The sequence below is a fragment of the Perca fluviatilis genome, chromosome 14 (genome assembly GCF_010015445.1).
Source record: "Perca fluviatilis chromosome 14, GENO_Pfluv_1.0, whole genome shotgun sequence".
NCBI classification, from domain to species: domain Eukaryota; kingdom Metazoa; phylum Chordata; class Actinopteri; order Perciformes; family Percidae; genus Perca; species Perca fluviatilis.
Window position 1 is genome coordinate 25,559,079 of NC_053125.1, and position 16,887 is coordinate 25,575,965.

A 16,887-nucleotide genomic window follows, 5' to 3' on the forward strand; every position below is an offset into this window, starting at 1 on the left:
TGTTGTTGTAAAGTTCCCTTAAGCCATTTAGTCAGTCCCTCCAGAAAAACGTGATTACGCATAATTCAACGCATAATCAGCCAAAGTCCACATATTTATGCGGGGGCCGCATTTTTTCAAATATCCCGCACTTTCGCCGCATAAATTGCCAAATTCCGCGCAAAATATGCGGGGCTTGCATGATTTCATAATACCCGCGTTTTCGTTGCAAAAAAGTCACATAATATATTTTAGCAGAAAGTTGAAAAATGTTGCGTTTACTACCCCTGTTGCTATGGGAACATTATGAAGTGACGTAATTACACGACGTGAACATCATCAAAAAGCAGGTTGTTGGGGAGATAACATTTTTTTCTCTTTTTCATCAAACTGCAGTTTTTGTAAGTTCCCGCAATTTCATCGCATAAAATTACATAAATATCATATATAGCATATTCCATCGCATTTTTTAAGAAAACGTGCCGCATAATCAAGGATTTTTGCCTGCAATAATCACAAAAAACTTTTTTTTTGTCTAGTGGCTTTTATTGTGTCATTGCCGTCACTACTGAAAAGAAAATGTTTAAATCTAAATTCCAATCATATCGTGGGTTTAGAGAATCGGGACACCGTTAACACTAATGAGTTTTACTACCTTGTGCAGAGCAGGAGCCAGCACAGGCACCAGGAAGCCATTGTAGATGTAACCCAGCAACTGAGACCGGATGGAGGGATGAGCGACCTTTGTAACGGCACTACAGAAGTCCAGCGAGTGCAGGAAGTGGACGAGCGCTGGAACCTGTTCACACAAACACCAGGTAAGAGTAACATCATTGATCGTTGATTCATTAATTCGGTGTTTGGTGTTTTAAGCCCCCAACGTCGTCTTCAGGCAGCGCTGCCTGGAAGGCACTAGGATTAAGCAATGGTTATGGTTAGGGTTAGGTGCCTTGAAGACAGTCACAGCGCTGCCTTGAAGTCGACGTTGGGGGCTTAATAACACCATTGAGCCATTAATTCAGACAATCAATCTTTCATGTATGTGTTCACCTATAACCTTCGCCAAGGAAGGTATGTTTCCGCTTCAGTTTGTTTGTTAGTCTGGCCCAATTCTATCGTCTATTAATCTCTGTATTCACACACAAAAGCCTTTTTGGTTTTCTGATTTTCTTCTGTTAAACTTAGTCTCATTCGTCATAAACAACACATGTATTATTGTTGTGGATCCATTCTTTTATTCATTATTTAACCCTTGTGTGGTGTTCATATTTTTGTTACACAGCCAATGTTCCCGGGTCTGGTGGACCCACCACATTATTATTAGGCTTTTAAATCAATACAGCCATAACAATTTATGTAAAAATACTTAATAGATGTTTACTTTAGCTCAGTAACCAATGATGTATAGCTCATTTATGGTTCATATTTGCCATTTACCCCTGTGAGATCACATTCATGATCATATGATCATTTTCGATTTTTGTGAGAAAATAAGGACATTAAATTATTTTAAAAATTTATCATTATTGGTGCTTATTTTTGAACTTATCAAAAAGGTGAAAGTGCTTGAAATGTAACAATTTTGTAACTTTGTGTGGGAATAGCAGGTGTAGAAAGACAACATAGTTTAATAGCACCTATATTTAATACACTGGGGTCCAGTAGACCAACACTCATATGTAATATTTGTGTGTGTGGGTGTACAGTGTGCAGTCATTGAAAATAAGTTATTTTTTGTCTTCACAGAAAATGAGCCAACAGTGAGTTGAGTTAGAAGAAATAATATAATAGCATAATGTTTTCTTTTCTTTCCCACAAACCCGAACACCACACAAGGGTTAAGTCTGTCTCTCACTGTGTGGTTGTCATAGTTACCTGCTGCCAGTCGGCCTGGTCCAGACAGTGCCAGTCTTCACTGTAAACCTGCAGCCTGGCTGGAAGAGACGAGTACAAACCAGACAGACCTGTGGCCAGCACCTGTAAACGCACACACACACACACACACACATACACACACGCACACACACACACACACACACAGATAAGTTGGAGGTGAGCTATGCACACACAGGCTTTGTGGAAATTAAATTCCAGTGCAGATTAGTGCAGTTTTTCCTTCACATTGCAGAGAACAGAGAAGAGACAGGAAGAGTTTCATTGTTCGATTAAACATCTTTAATTAATCAAAAGATCCATTTAAGGAATGGTTTAACATTTTAGAATATATGTTTATTTATTTATTTGAGAGCTAGATGAGAAGATCAATACCTCTCTTAGACGAGAGTGCTATCAATCTTCTCTCTGCAACCAATCAAATAAGTGTAGGTCCCAAAAAATGCCAGACTATCCCTTTAATTAGAGAGGGAACAAGAAGAGAGAGGAGGAGAAAGCAACATAAACAACAACAACAACATCATCATCAGCTTCAGTCTCCCTAACAATCAGGCAACCGTCCAATCACGTGCAGACTAACTAATCCCTCTCTGTGTACGAGCCAATCTCACCCTGATTCACTAATCTGCTCTCTGCATAAAGATTGAGGTCAGAGGGTGGTTACATGGGCTTAAATCTGACACACACACACACACACACACACACACACACACACACACACACAAATGGCAGAAACTGGCAATGATACGGCCAACATGGTCGACACACTAGATATGTTTTGAGCCGTGCTAGCTGCATGTCTCTAGAGACGGCAATGTTTGTAAATTCATTCTTTAGCCTTTGTGCTAATTAGCACATAGCATGCTAATATGCCAAAATGCCATCATTAGCATTTAGCTCAAAACACTACAGACTCACAGAGCCGCTAGCATGGCACATTTCACGTTTTGTACCATTTTAATGTCGTTAAGATTTTCAAATTTTTACAATTTTATTCAAATTAATTCATATGTTTGTATTTTATCATTATTGGTGATTAAAATTAGAATTTAGGACATGAAATAGTGCAAAAGATAAAATACAACATATATAGAATATAAAACAATATGTAATAGTGATGGAGATAACATGACAGACACAGTAGATATGTTTTGAGCCGTGCTAGCTGCATGTCTCTAGAGATGGCAATGTTTGCACATTCATTCTTTAGCCTTTGTGCTAATTAGCACATAGCATGCTTATATGCCAAAATGCCATCATTAGCCATTGTAAACTTTTTATATTGTCATTTTTTTAAATTAGTTCTTATTTTTGTATTTTTATCATTATTGGTGAATGAAATGAGAATTTAGGACACAAAATAAAAGATAAAAATACAACACATAATTGTAAATATTGAAAATATAAAATAAAACTATATATATTTGTTGTTTATTAACTATTCTAATTTTTTTTCTAGACATTAAGGCTTTTTCCGTTTTTCGTTTCTGTATTTGGTATCTTTTAGCGATTTCGGTCGGTATCTCAACAACTATTGGATGGATATTTACATGAAATGAATAATGAATCCTCTCCATCATTACTTCCCCTCTTTGTGTTTCCTCTCCTCCTTACATTGTTTTTGCCTGCCACTGAATATCTCTCTCTGTCTCCGTCTCTATTTCTCTCGCTGTCACACACACTCTCTCTCTCTCTCTCTCTCTCTCTCTCTCTCTAACACTCCCCGAGGACGCAGTATGAGCTCATTAGTTTATTACATAACTTGTGATAATGACATTACAATGGGAAGAAAGATGAATGGAGAAAAGGGCTTATCCAGTGCACAAAAAAAATCTAACTCCACTCATTTAAACAGCCATCTCATTCATAGAAAAACCCAATCTGCATCAAGGAGTGGGTTCTTTACTGTAAAAGGCCTTTTTATTCGGTTAACCCGAAGCATTACATCTACTATTAAGAGGATTTAACAGTTCTTCCCACTTGCACACAAAACAAATTTCTTAGCATGCATTTGGAGGGTATAGCGATTAACCTAGTTTAGCTCAGCTAAAAGGGGGCCTACGTGCGATAACATAGCAGCTCTGCTCAGGGAATATACCTTTAAATTCTCCACACACGTACGGCTGCTTTAACTAATCGGTGTGGTATAACTAACATGCACTTAAAGTCTCTTATCAGACTGTTACAGTAACACTGCTGTAAAATGTTTTCATTTGTAAAACTAGCCAACAATCTTAAAAATCTTTAACAATCCCCATCCCCATCATGCAACAGTTAGGCAGTGATGTTTATCTCTGGGATCCATATCTACTGTGTGACGCTGACAGCGATCAAATCCTTGACATTTCCCAGACTAGCAGACGCACAGGAAGGTGACCGTGAAACCAGCGGGCGGAGACAGATTGGCGCCGTCTCCTCAGTTGTCTCGGAATGAAACCATCAAGGTTTGGAGATGAAGGACGCAAACTATCTAACTGCTGCATCTAACTGTCCTCGATATGATGTTGTAATTTTGTTTGTGTGTGTGTGTGTGTGTTCTCGTTTAACTACATTCGTGGGGTCCAAACTCCAGGAGTCCAGTATACTTGTGGGGTCCGGACAGCTTCTTGGGGGCCAAAATGCTGGACCCCACAAGTTTAAAGTGCTGTTTGAGGGTTAAGACTTGGTTTTAGGATTAGGGATAGAATTAGGTTATGGTGAGGGTTAGGGTAAGGGTTAAGGTTAGGCATTTAGTTGTGATGGTTAAGGTAAGGGTAAGGGTTAAGGTTAGGCATTTAGTTGTGATGGTTAAGGTGAGGGTAAGGGTTAAGGTTAGGCATTTAGTTGTGATGGTTAAGGTAAGGGTAAGGGTTAAGGTTAGGCATTTAGTTGTGATGGTTAAGGTGAGGGTAAGGGTTAAGGTTAGGCATTTAGTTGTGATGGTTAAGGTGAGGGTAAGGGTTAAGGTTAGGCATTTAGTTGTGATGGTTAAGGTTAGGGTAAGGGTTAAGGTTAGGCATTTAGTTGTGATGGTTAAGGTTAGGGTAAGGGTTAAGGTTAGGCATTTAGTTGTGATGGTTAAGGTTAGGGTAAGGGTTAAGAGGCATTTAGTTGTGATGGTTAAGGTAAGGGTTAAGGTTAGGCATTTAGTTGTGATGGTTAAGGTTAAGGTAAGGGTTAAGGTTAGACATTTAGTTGTGATGGTTAAGGTAAGGGTTAAGGTTAGACATTTAGTTGTGATGGTTAAGGTAAGGGTTAAGGTTAGACATTTAGTTGTGATGGTTAAGGTAAGGGTTAAGGTTAGGCATTTAGTTGTGATGGTTAAGGTTAAGGTAAGGGTTAAGGTTAGACATTTAGTTGTGATGGTTAAGGTTAAGGTAAGGGTTAAGGTTAGACATTTAGTTGTGATGGTTAAGGTAAGGGTTAAGGTTAGGCATTTAGTTGTGATGGTTAGGGTTAGGGTAAGGGAATGCATTATGTCAATGACGGGTCCCACAAACATAATGAGACGCACTCTGTGTGTGTGTGTGTGTGTGTGTGTGTGTGTGTGTGTGTGTGTGTGTGTGTGTGTGTGTGTGTGTGTGTGTGTGTGTGTGTGTGTGCGTACTCACAGGACAGAAGTATGTGTTCTGGGCGATGTGCTGGGCGACCCGAGGGTCGGAGGCTGACAGAGACATGATGAGCAGCAGAGCATCTCTGGCCTGCTGACCAACCGAGCCCTGTCTGAGCGAGGGAGACATTCATTCATTCATATTAATACTTATTTCTACATATCAGCTTGTAGTGCCTATATGTACATGTATTCAGATACTTTACTACTATGTGTGATGTCGTCTTTTTTATCGTCTTTTGACCCGCCTGTTATTTTCATTTTGTTTCATTTTTCTGTCCTTTAAAGCTGTCCCATCTTCTATGTTCGCAATGATGCGTTTGAATGTGTGTGTGTGTGTGTGTGTGTGTGTGTGTATTACCTGCAGTGTTGCCACAGTTACTTTGAAAAAGTAACTTAGTTATATACAGATTACTTGATTATAAAAGTAATTTAGTTACTTTACAGATTACTTGATTTTAAAAGTATGAAGTTAGATTACAAGTTACTTTATTAGTTACATTCAGGAGCTGCTGACAACACCCCTACAGCCTCAACATAAAAATGACAACTGGTTTACTGTGAGGCAGCTCAGCGTTGCCAGTAGTAGGATCTGGTTTATTATGGCACAAAAGAGAGCGAGTCAACTGTGTTTAAGGGCAGCATTTCCTCTACAACATACTGCCAGACCAACTTCTTCAACTCTCCCCCACTTACTGGTTTTGCACCGAAGTCCAGCTTTTGTTGTTTGGGTGGTGGGGGACCTCCTCTCTGCTTCGCACCACCTGCTGGGACTGCAGTGCTGCGACTCCAAATGTTTCTTCACATTTGATGTAGTGTTTTCGTAGCTAGATAGCACTTTGTCGCCACCAGCACAGAGTGTACAACCAACCTTAATACTGCCGTCTTTAGCTGACACAAACTCAAAATAGTGACTGTATTTCCAGCTAGAAAGCGCGCATCGCTCTCCTCCCTCCATTGTTGTTTACGTTTGTGTCGCTGCGTGGTACACGTGACCTGTCCACATGCTGAAAACGTGACCTGTCCTCATGCTGAAAACATGACTTGTCGCATACGTGACTTCACTCCCCGAGACGCAAGAAGAAAGCAAAAATATATATTTTTACTAAGGAAAATGACAAAAATAGTAACGCACAGTGACTTGGATAAGTAACTTTAATCTGATTACTGGTTTGGAAATAGTAACATGTTAGATTACTCGTTACTGAAAAAAGTGGTCAGATTAGAGTAACGCGTTACAAGTATATAGGCAGTGGCATCACTGATTACCTGTGTATATGCATCATATTGTAATGTGTATGCACCTGTGTTTGCTGTGTGTATGTTTGTGTCCACTACCTCTCTGTACTTGCCTGAATGTAAGTGCAACCTTCCTGTTTGTGTATACAACACATTTGTGAATGTACCTGTGTATGTGTGTGTGTGTGTGTGTGTGTGTGTGTGTGTGTGTGTGTGTGTGTGTGTGTGTGTGTGTGTGTGTGTGTGTGTGTGTGTGTGTGTGTGTGTGTGTGTGTGTGTACCTTTGTGTACCTGTGTGTGTGTGTGTGTGTGTGTGTGTGTGTGTGTGTGTGTGTGTGTGTGTGTGTGTGTGTGTACCTACCTCTGTGTGTGTGTGTGTGTGTGTGTGTGTGTGTGTGTGTGTGTGTGTGTGTGTGTGTGTGTGTGTGTGTGTGTGTGTGTGTGTGTGTGTGTACCTACCTGTGTGTGTATGGTATGAGCAGGGAGAAGAGCAGGAAGTTGGCGGCTCCCTGGTCCTCACTTGTGTGGAAGAACAGTTCCAGCACTGAGGGATCTTTTACCAGAGCGACACACAGCTGGTTCAACAGCAGGACCAGCTCCGCCTCCACCACACCACCGCCACCGCTGTCTGGAGGGGGGGTACAGACGATTACATACCCAGGGAACTGTTTAAACATTTTACCAGCTACACCTGCAGTATGTCAAACCACTTCCTAGTTAACCACTTAAACCAATTAGATGTCATTAGACGGATAAACCAAGCCCAGTGTCTTTAAACGGATTAGTTACTTTAAGCAAAAGAGAAAGATATCCACTGGTGTGAAGTCTTTAGTTTGTTACCTAGTTTTTATTTTATTTTAAAGGAAATTTATTTAATTTACTTTTAGGTTAACCACAAACTAAAAAAACACACTTACATGCCAATAGAGAATATAACATATTAATGGTGGCAAAAAGTTTTAAAATGACCGGATAAACCGGAATAACGTGGATGGTTCTGTACAACGCTCTTCACAAGTAAAATGTATGATCAGTTCACTACTGTAATTTAATGTTGGGTGTTTTATTCAATTTTATAGCATTTGAAGAAAATAATTGATAAGAACTTTGAAAAAAAGGGACAAAGAACTCCGGAAAAGTGACAAAACGTCGGAAAGAGTGACGAAACTTTCGGAAAAAGCCTCAAAAAACATGGTTTAAAAAAAAAAGAACAAAGCGACAAATCTTCTTACTCTTTACATTTAAAATTTTGAACCAGAAATACAAAAAGTTGCACATGTGCCTCGGTTGTTCACACTGCGGCCGCATTGAAACAGATCAGACCTGGGTCTGATTCAGGACCACATATGGAAGTGGTCTAAATCTGAATTGGAAAAAAAAAATCTGATCTGGGCAAGATTTGAGTGGTCACACTACCTCTGAAGAAGTCTGACCTGGTCACCTGACCCCCCAAAAAAATCAGATTTGGGCCACTTTTGCCTGCAGTCTGAACGTAGCCTTATTGATCTTCTCAACTAACATTCGTCGAGAAAGTAAATAAGCATATTTCCCCCATATTTCACCTCCAACTCACCAGTTCCACCTCCGGCTCCGGCGCAGGAGGCCAGCAGCATCATGAGCGGCCGTAGAACAGGTTTGTGGTGCAGCAGAGGCTGTCTGGCCTGAGAGAGAAGCATCTGGTACATCCTGAGCTGCTCCAGCTTCATGTCCTCAGTGAACTGTCTCCTCAGACTCCACAGAAACAGCCTCTCCATCACACCCTCCACAACCACAAACTCCAGGATGGGACCCATCGCTCCTCCTGCGTGCAACATGCGTGTGAGTTCAGCTGCGTTTCGAAACCGTTCCCTATCACGCAAACAGTGCACTATGTAGTGTATTCGCCACTTTCCAGTGGCGTTCGCATTCTCCGCAGTTCATTTTATTCACTAGTGTCCACTATAAAATACCTAGCCTGACCTGGTCATACTCAGATTCTAGTCCGTATATGAGTCTGATACTGCTCCATTGGGCTGTGATTATGTTGCCCTGTTTCAACCAAACCAGGAAATAAAATGCCTCTGCACTCAACTGGATAGACCTACAACCAATCAGAGCAACGGAGTATGTGACGTACCGTAGGAAGGACGGCAAAAACATCTTTCCGATCGACAAATGCCTTGATCGCGGTTCTCTGTTCCTCTTTTAAAATGAACGCGCTGTCGATAACTTCTATAACAGACGCGATGGCCAAATCTACACATCTCAATTCTGCAGCGGCATTCAACCCAAGCGCTCTTTGGTTGATTACGTTACTGTTGATCATCTGTCCATCATTGTATAAAGCCCGCCTCCTGACAACCTGATTGGTCCGAACAGCTCTTGTTCGAGCATATAGTTGCTCCACAACAGATCAAGTCCAGACCGAAACTTCCCGACCTCAAATGTTGTGGGCGGGGCTAAGTTCGGCTGGCATCCAGGCTATAAAATACCCACAATGCACTGCTAATTTGAGAGTGCATACGATGTACCCTACATTTTTACTCCCGTGTACCGCAATGCAACGCCGTCGTGTTTTCCCGGAAGGAAAATAAGAAGCAGAAGCGCCTGCGGAAACTGAAAAGGAAAAATGAAACTTTTATTATTCTCCTGAGTGCTCAGTTTGTTTCAGGGACGTATTAGAAGTCTTTTTTTTTTTTTTACATGTTGCTGCACGCGCCCGCCTCCGTCACACAAATAACCGGCGCATCTCCTGACGCAACGATACGCTTTTGCTTTCAGTTATTGTCCAAAATCTGGTTTGTTCGTTCCCTATATAGTTCACTATTTAATAAACACTAGATAGGGAATAGAAATGAGTGAGTGAATGAGGGAACGGTTTCGAAAAAAACAGCTACTGAGTACAAAGCAACGGGGCGGCATGACGCCACATTTTCTTCTTTGTTCTCTTACCTTGCCCCATCTCTTCCTCCATCAGCAGGAAGAGCATGTGTTCCACGTAGTTCTGGACGGCGCTGGCCTCGTCGGCCGGGATGGGGCCGAGGCGTAACGCTCCGGAGCCGCTAGCGTGACCGGAGAGGAAACTCAACGCACTGGTGCCGCTACGACCCGGCTCGTGTTTTTCCAGGATCTTTGCTACCTGCAGACAGAGGGAGGTCGGAGCAGTCTGGATCAGAAGAAGTACATTTCCAGGATAAAGCCTGACATCAGGCTTTTGGTCCCAAAAGCTAGCAAGCCATTCGCTAAAAATGTCAAGTTTTGAAGAAAATGTGGACGGTGCAACAAGGCAGGCCTGCTCGGTTCTTTCAGGGAATGATTGTGAAGATTTACAAAGAATATGTTTAGGGCATTTCCTCTCTAACTGGGAGGTTTTTGGGAGCGATTGGTGCGTTTGCTGTGGACAAAGTACACACGGAGATACACTGGTGAGAGCCAATGAGGTTTAACCATGTATCAGCTGATTTAAATAGCTCACGTTACTGTATTGTGTCAACAGTCGACTTCATTTAATATTGGATGCGGCGTTGTCTTTTGCGGAGTGCAAATGTTCCACCAAAACAAGTTCCTTCCCGAGACTATTCTGCAGAGCCACCATTGCTGCGTCCGGAGCTTAGCGGCGCCAAAGACGATTCTGATTGGTTTAACCCTCCTGTTGTCCTCAGGTCAAATTTGACCCGTTTACAAAAACTTTCTATATCAGAACTATGACAAAAGAACGTTGAAAAAAGTGAAACATTTTTTTGGAAAAAGCTACAAAAACGAAGGAAAAATATCGACAAAAACATTCATTTATTTTTTACGCTGAAAAAAGTGACCAAAGAAATCGGAAAAACTGACACAAAAAAAAACATCAAAAAACATCACCAAAGGTGACAAAAAAGGTGGGAAAAAAACATCGAAAAAAGTGAAAAAAATGTTTTTATAAAATCGACAAAAACTTCGAGAACAGTGTAGAAAAAGAACAACAAAATGTTGAAATTTTCGATCCAGAAAAACACAAAGTTGCATGGTTGACACGAAGACAACACAAGAGTTAAAGAAATGTAAACTACCCAGATCGTTTTTTTTTTCTCCTATCCCAGAATGCATCTGTGGTGTAGCCAGACCTTACTGCACAGTATGTTACCTACGTAACTTAAATGACATAGATAATGTGCGTAATGTGAGTTAAAAAAAAGTCATTGTTGACTTTTGCTTTCACACGGGTCTCCTGGGTTAAAGTCCTGTCTTCTTATTATTAACCAGTCCTGTGTTTAATTGACCATTCATCCATTCACCTCAACTTCTCATTATTATTATCCTGCCTGTGAGGACTTTAGCACTCCTAATAGTACGTCATCTTGCACCTTTTTACCAGAATTTGGCTTGTCTGGCACTAGTATCAAAATCTAAATTTCAGGCTTCAAAACTTCCTTTGAAAAACGTTTTGGGAAACATCATGTTTTTCTGCGATCTGTTTGAAATTTTAAATAGTTTCAAATCAACTGAAATTAACAAAATCTTTAGTTCATTACTTATTATCTTCATGTGGCATTTAAAAAATATATATATTATTAATTATTATAGGAAATGTAAGACACAGTAGACAACAGATCCCTTTGCGAGAGAGAGAGAGAGAGAGAGAGAAGAGAGAGAGAGAGAGAGAGAGAGAGAAGAGAGAGAGAGAGAGAGAGAGAGAGAGAGAGAGAGAGAGAGAGAGAGAGAGGAGAATGTAATTCACTGTCTGGACTTGTGTTAACCTTTGACCTAAGCTGCTTCACAAAAGGACCACACACACACACACATACACACACAATACACACAGACACACAGACATAGAGTGCGTGTCGTGTGGGTTTTCATGGTGGCGGTGGAGAGATTTGTTCTAAATGGATCCTGTGTTTAAGGGCCAAAGTCTGGGTCAGAAATGCACACACACACACACACACACACACACACACACACACACACACACACACTCTCTGTGTCTGCCAAACATTACGAGGAAAATAGGACAGACTAAGACCGAGGGACAGAAGAGATAAACCAACAGGAAAGTGAGTTTTTCTGCCTGAGATGTGATTGATTGACTGATTGGTTGATTGATAGACTATTTGATTGATTATTAGATGAGTTGATTACCTGTGCCCAGTGGTTCTTGAACACAATCATGCAGGTCTCCGGGTCCACCCCTCTCAGCGTGAGAGACTTCTTCCGGTGGCCCCCAGCAACCACCGAGGCCATCATTTTGATTGGCAGTCAGCTGGTTATAGCATGTTCCAGCTGAGTGCGTGGGACGGTGGCCTGGACCAGGGGGGCATCAGCTGGCTCTCTCTCAGCCCAGGATCAGGCTCTTTGCCTGGGCTCGGTGGGCAGCTGCTGGCCTGCAGGAGGTGGAGGTGGAAAGAGTTGACACGTTTTTTTTTAATTATTCCTATAAAAGAGAAAATATGTACAGTAGAGAAATGGGGAGTCGAGTTTCAAAGCCCTTCCAGATGGTTCTCTCTCCACAAGACTAAAGTTATTGGCGTCTACTGTCGATGTGAACTGAGTGATTACGTTGAGTCTTAAATACTTGAGCATAGAAAACTTAAAGGAACACGCCGACTTATTGGGACTTTGTCTTATTCAGCGTATCCCCCAGAGTTAGATAAGTCCATACATACCCTTCTCATCTCCATGCGTGTCGTAACTCTGTCTGACGCCCAGACCGCTAGCCTAGCTTAGCACAGATCCTGGCATCTAGCCTACTGCTCCCAATAAGTGACAAAATAACGCCAACATGTTCCTATTTACATGTTGTGATTTGTATAGTCACAGTGTGTACAAAAAACCAGGTCACATGAGACACAGTCATCTTCTAACCCTATACATACTGGGAACTATATTCTCACGAAGGTGAAGCACTGCTACTTCTGCTACTTGGGCGGAGTGATTAGCGCAACACCTGAAAAGCACCGTTGTTACTCTCTGCTCCTCACCACGGGGCTTCTCAGGTGCAGCGAGCAAATCACTCCGCCCAAGTAGCAGCAGTAGCAGTGCTTCGCCTTCATGCAAAAGGTATGATGCCTTAAAGGTCCCATGGCATGACAATTTCACTTTATGAGGTTTTTTAACATTAATATGCGTTCCCCCAGCCTGCCTATGGTCCCCCAGTGGCTAGAAATGGTGATAGGTGTAAACCGAGCCCTGGGTATCCTGCTCTGCCTTTGAGAAAATGAAAGCTCAGATAGACCAATCAGGAATCTTCTCCTTATGAGGTCATAAAGAGCAAGGTTACCTCCCCTTTCTCTGCTTTGCCCGCCCAGAGAATTTGGCCCACCCATGAGAAAGAGAGAGACATCATGGCTTTCAAACGAGCAAAGTGGCAGTTGGTCAAGGCCACACCCCCACCCTCCACCTTGCCCCCCCTCTCTCCTCCTCAATATCTACAGACACAGAAATGGCACATCCTAAGGAAAGCTCATTGTGGGACTGGCTCTAGTGGCTGTAATTCTGCACCAAGGCTGAATTTTGGGAAAGAGACTTCAGATACAGTATTAGGGGACCACTAAGGTCTTTATAAAAGAGACTTCAGATACAGTATTAGGGGACCACTAAGGTCTATATAAAAGAGACTTCAGATACAGTATTAGGGGACCACTAAGGCCTATATAAAAGAGACTTCAGATACAGTATTAGGGGACCACTAAGGTCTATATAAAAGAGACTTCAGATACAGTATTAGGGGACCACTAAGGCCTATATAAAAGAGACTTCAGATACAGTATTAGGGGACCACTAAGGTCTATATAAAAGAGACTTCAGATACAGTATTAGGGGACCACTAAGGTCTATATAAAAGAGACTTCAGATACAGTATTAGGGGGACCACTAAGGTCTATATAAAAGAGACTTCAGATACAGTATTAGGGGACCACTAAGGCCTATATAAAAGAGAGACTTCAGATACAGTATTAGGGGACCACTAAGGCCTATATAAAAGAGACTTCAGATACAGTATTAGGGGACCACTAAGGTCTATATAAAAGAGACTTCAGATACAGTATTAGGGGGACCACTAAGGTCTATATAAAAGAGACTTCAGATACAGTATTAGGGGACCACTAAGGTCTATATAAAAGAGACTTCAGATACAGTATTAGGGGACCACTAAGGTCTATATAAAAGAGACTTCAGATACAGTATTAGGGGACCACTAAGGTCTATATAAAAGAGACTTCAGATACAGTATTAGGGGACCACTGAGGTCTATATAAAAGCATCCAAAGAGCACCATGTCCTGGGACCTTTAAAAATGTTCTTTAACCTCACCCTCTGCCTGTGATTGTCTCACTTGGGCTCTACTTTGTTCCTGTGTGGTTTATGTATTTGGGAGGACCTCTGGATTTACAAACGCAGCATTAATCTCCAGCAAGAGAAAGTCTCAGTCTCATATACGTCAATACATAACCTATGAATTACCTGATCGTCACATTTTATTTCTACGAATGCTAAAACAACAGATTCTCTCCTTCTGCCTTCACATACAGTATTTCTGTTTTTCTCTTTCTGTCCTAACAGACAGACTAACTAGCGCCAAGGCCGAAACAGGAAGTGAGGGTAGTCGGAGGCAAACATGCAAACAGGAAAAATGGGGAACGCGTCCGAGTCCCACCCTGGGCGTTTCCGGGACATTCCATGAATTCCCAAGGAACTCTCCAAGAACCCCACACCCCCCCCCCCTCATAGTTAATAGTGTATCTACCTCTCTGCTGCTGCTGAAGGGACGACATAGACGACCGTTGTCCTGAGAAAGAGACACAGAGATGAGTGAAAGGTTGTCTGACACACACGTACACACACACACACATATACACACACACACACTCTCTCTCTCTTTACAAACCCATCCTTCACCATCTGGGCCTCTAATCTGTGTGTGTGTGTGTGTGTGTGTGTGTGTGTGTGTGTGTGTGTTGTGTGTGTGTGTGTGTGTGTGTGTGTGTGTGTGTGTGTGTGTGTGTGTGTGTATGTGTGTGATTGTACATCTATCTTTGTGAGGACCACTTTGAGATTTTAGACCTTGGGAGTGAGGACATTTTTGGGTTGATGTTAAAGGTATTTAAGTCATGTTACCCGTGTATGATACAGCTCAACTCGGCTCACTTTTTTGGTAGCAATTCCTTTTGTCTCTTTAGTTTTTCACTGCATATAATATCCGTTCAGTGTAGGCGGGATTTTTTTTTCGGCGTGAAACTGCCGCGACATCATCTTCAATGCGGCACTTACATCGGCAATCGAAAAAAAAGAGGAACGGCTGCACTTCTTCAATTGTACGGCATTGTTTTGCAGGCTGACTTTGTTTCAATGTGGGAGAAGTGAATAAAAAAAAAATTGCAGTCAGTTTTGACTAGTAGACTTAATAATATAATAATAATATCTTTATTTATAGTAGTACTTTTCAAAATCCACGCTACAAAGTACGTGAAAAAACAGCAAAATAAAACAGACCAGTCAGAACATCAGGTTTTTAAAGGTTTAGTGTATCAAAACATGTACAGTGTAGGTAAGTATAAGAAAAACCTATGCCTTTCTATTTAAAAGAAATGAAAGACGGTTCAAAGAAGGTTCAAGCTCACATAAAATCAGGAAAGGCGCTCCGATAAAAGTATGTTTCAAAACTTAAAGCAAACCGCTGACTCAGCTGACCTGACGTCCTCGGGCAGATCGTTTCAGAGCCTCGGGGCCAGGACTGCAAAGGTAGATAAACTATTAAAAAAATAGCGTTTTTGTGTGCAGGATGTCCGGTGTGGCGCTAGTGAGGATTCTCTCTGACCAATCAGTGGTCTGCAGTGTTTGAACTCTACCTTCTAGTATCGGCTCAGCTCGCTTTGCACCTCTACCAAAATGCTACCGAAGAAAGTAGCAGGTACTACTGTATACGGAACTTTTGCTAATGGGAAACCAAAGAAAGAGCAATGAAAAAAGGCCGTACCATGCAGTGGAAAAGCAGCGTTAGTGTTAAATTAACCCTCCTTTTGTCCTGTTCAAAAACTTTCTACTTCAGTAATTTGGGTTACTTTCAACCAAATTGTCAAAAAAAAAGAAACACACGGCTGGTTCTATACAACGCTCTTCACAAGTAGATTAAATGATCAGTTCACTATCAGTATTTTATTTTATTTTATTTCATAGCATTTGAAAATTGAAAAGTGTGAAAAAGTGAGTAAAATGTCAACAAAAAGCACAGAAAGTGATCAAAAAAAGTGACAAAAAACTTGGGTAAAAGTGACAAAAACATCAGCGGAAAGTGACATAAGTGTTGAAAAAAAAGTTTTAATTTTAAATGTTGACCCAGAAAAATAAAAAGTTGCATCGTCGACGGGAAGACAGCACAATGATTAAAAGACAGGCGGTCTCTCTTTAGCTGGCGGTGCCGACCACAGTTAAAACATATATAAAACTCACATTATATTATATATATATATATATATATATATATATATATATATATTATAAGTATAAAAGATAATCCTTATACAAAAATTCATTAAAGATACCTGTATATACAATGAGACTGTGTTGTGTAGTAGATTTTCATGAATAAATGAGTGCGTGACATCCTTTGTTCAGATGTTTATAGTTGATAAAGGCGAAATGAAAGGGAGAACAATAGATGGAAGGAAAGCTCTTTTTGGAGTCATGACTTGATCGATTGTCTGAGTGATATTGTCTCATCGTCTACATATGAAGAGTTGTTACGTACTTTATGGTCTGATTAAAAACAAAAATAAAAATAAAAGATACTAAAATGATGCCTGTTAGGCTTTAGGGGTGGAGGGGAATAGGGAGAGAGAGATAAAAGAGAGAGAGAGAGACGTAATCTGAGATGAGACAGCGATGTTTAATCCCAAACCACCACCACCGCGTGTGTGTGTGTGTGTGTGTGTGTGTGTGTGTGTGTGTGTGTGTGTGTGTGTGTGTGTGTGTGTGCGTGTGTGTCCTTAAAACCCAGACAGTCACATGCCATCACACACACACAAACACACACACACACACACAAACCAGGGATTAAACACACACATGCTGAGGTATTCAGATTTTCTGACCTGTTTTTTTTTTTTTTTTTTAATTCACTTCACGTTTTCGGGCATTTAGCTGATTGAGTTTTAAATTAATTAAGATAATGAAACACCTGTTTGTTCAAAAAGCACTTTAGCATGACAGAAGGCCGGGGGGGGGGGGGG

General features: G+C 41.2%; 2 protein-coding genes across 2 annotated transcripts in view; one reads left to right on the forward strand and one right to left on the reverse strand.

Moving 5' to 3' along the window:
- LOC120572171 overlaps window positions 1–16,887 on the forward strand; it is a 284,405-nt gene that overhangs the window by 45,074 nt on the left and 222,444 nt on the right. The gene's annotated exons all lie outside the window — the stretch shown is intronic.
- The window catches only part of LOC120572157 (protein FAM160A1-like), a 31,081-nt gene that overhangs the window by 11,036 nt on the left and 3,158 nt on the right, over window positions 1–16,887 (reverse strand). The window contains exons 2-9 of the mRNA XM_039821322.1: window positions 14,406–14,447; window positions 11,801–12,042; window positions 9,632–9,818; window positions 8,274–8,501; window positions 7,160–7,328; window positions 5,463–5,574; window positions 1,855–1,956; window positions 635–778 (exon numbers count right to left, since the gene is read on the reverse strand). Coding sequence (XP_039677256.1) covers window positions 635–778; window positions 1,855–1,956; window positions 5,463–5,574; window positions 7,160–7,328; window positions 8,274–8,501; window positions 9,632–9,818; window positions 11,801–11,905 — 1,047 coding nt within the window. The 5' untranslated portion in view covers window positions 11,906–12,042; window positions 14,406–14,447. The remainder of the gene's footprint in view (window positions 1–634; window positions 779–1,854; window positions 1,957–5,462; window positions 5,575–7,159; window positions 7,329–8,273; window positions 8,502–9,631; window positions 9,819–11,800; window positions 12,043–14,405; window positions 14,448–16,887) is intronic.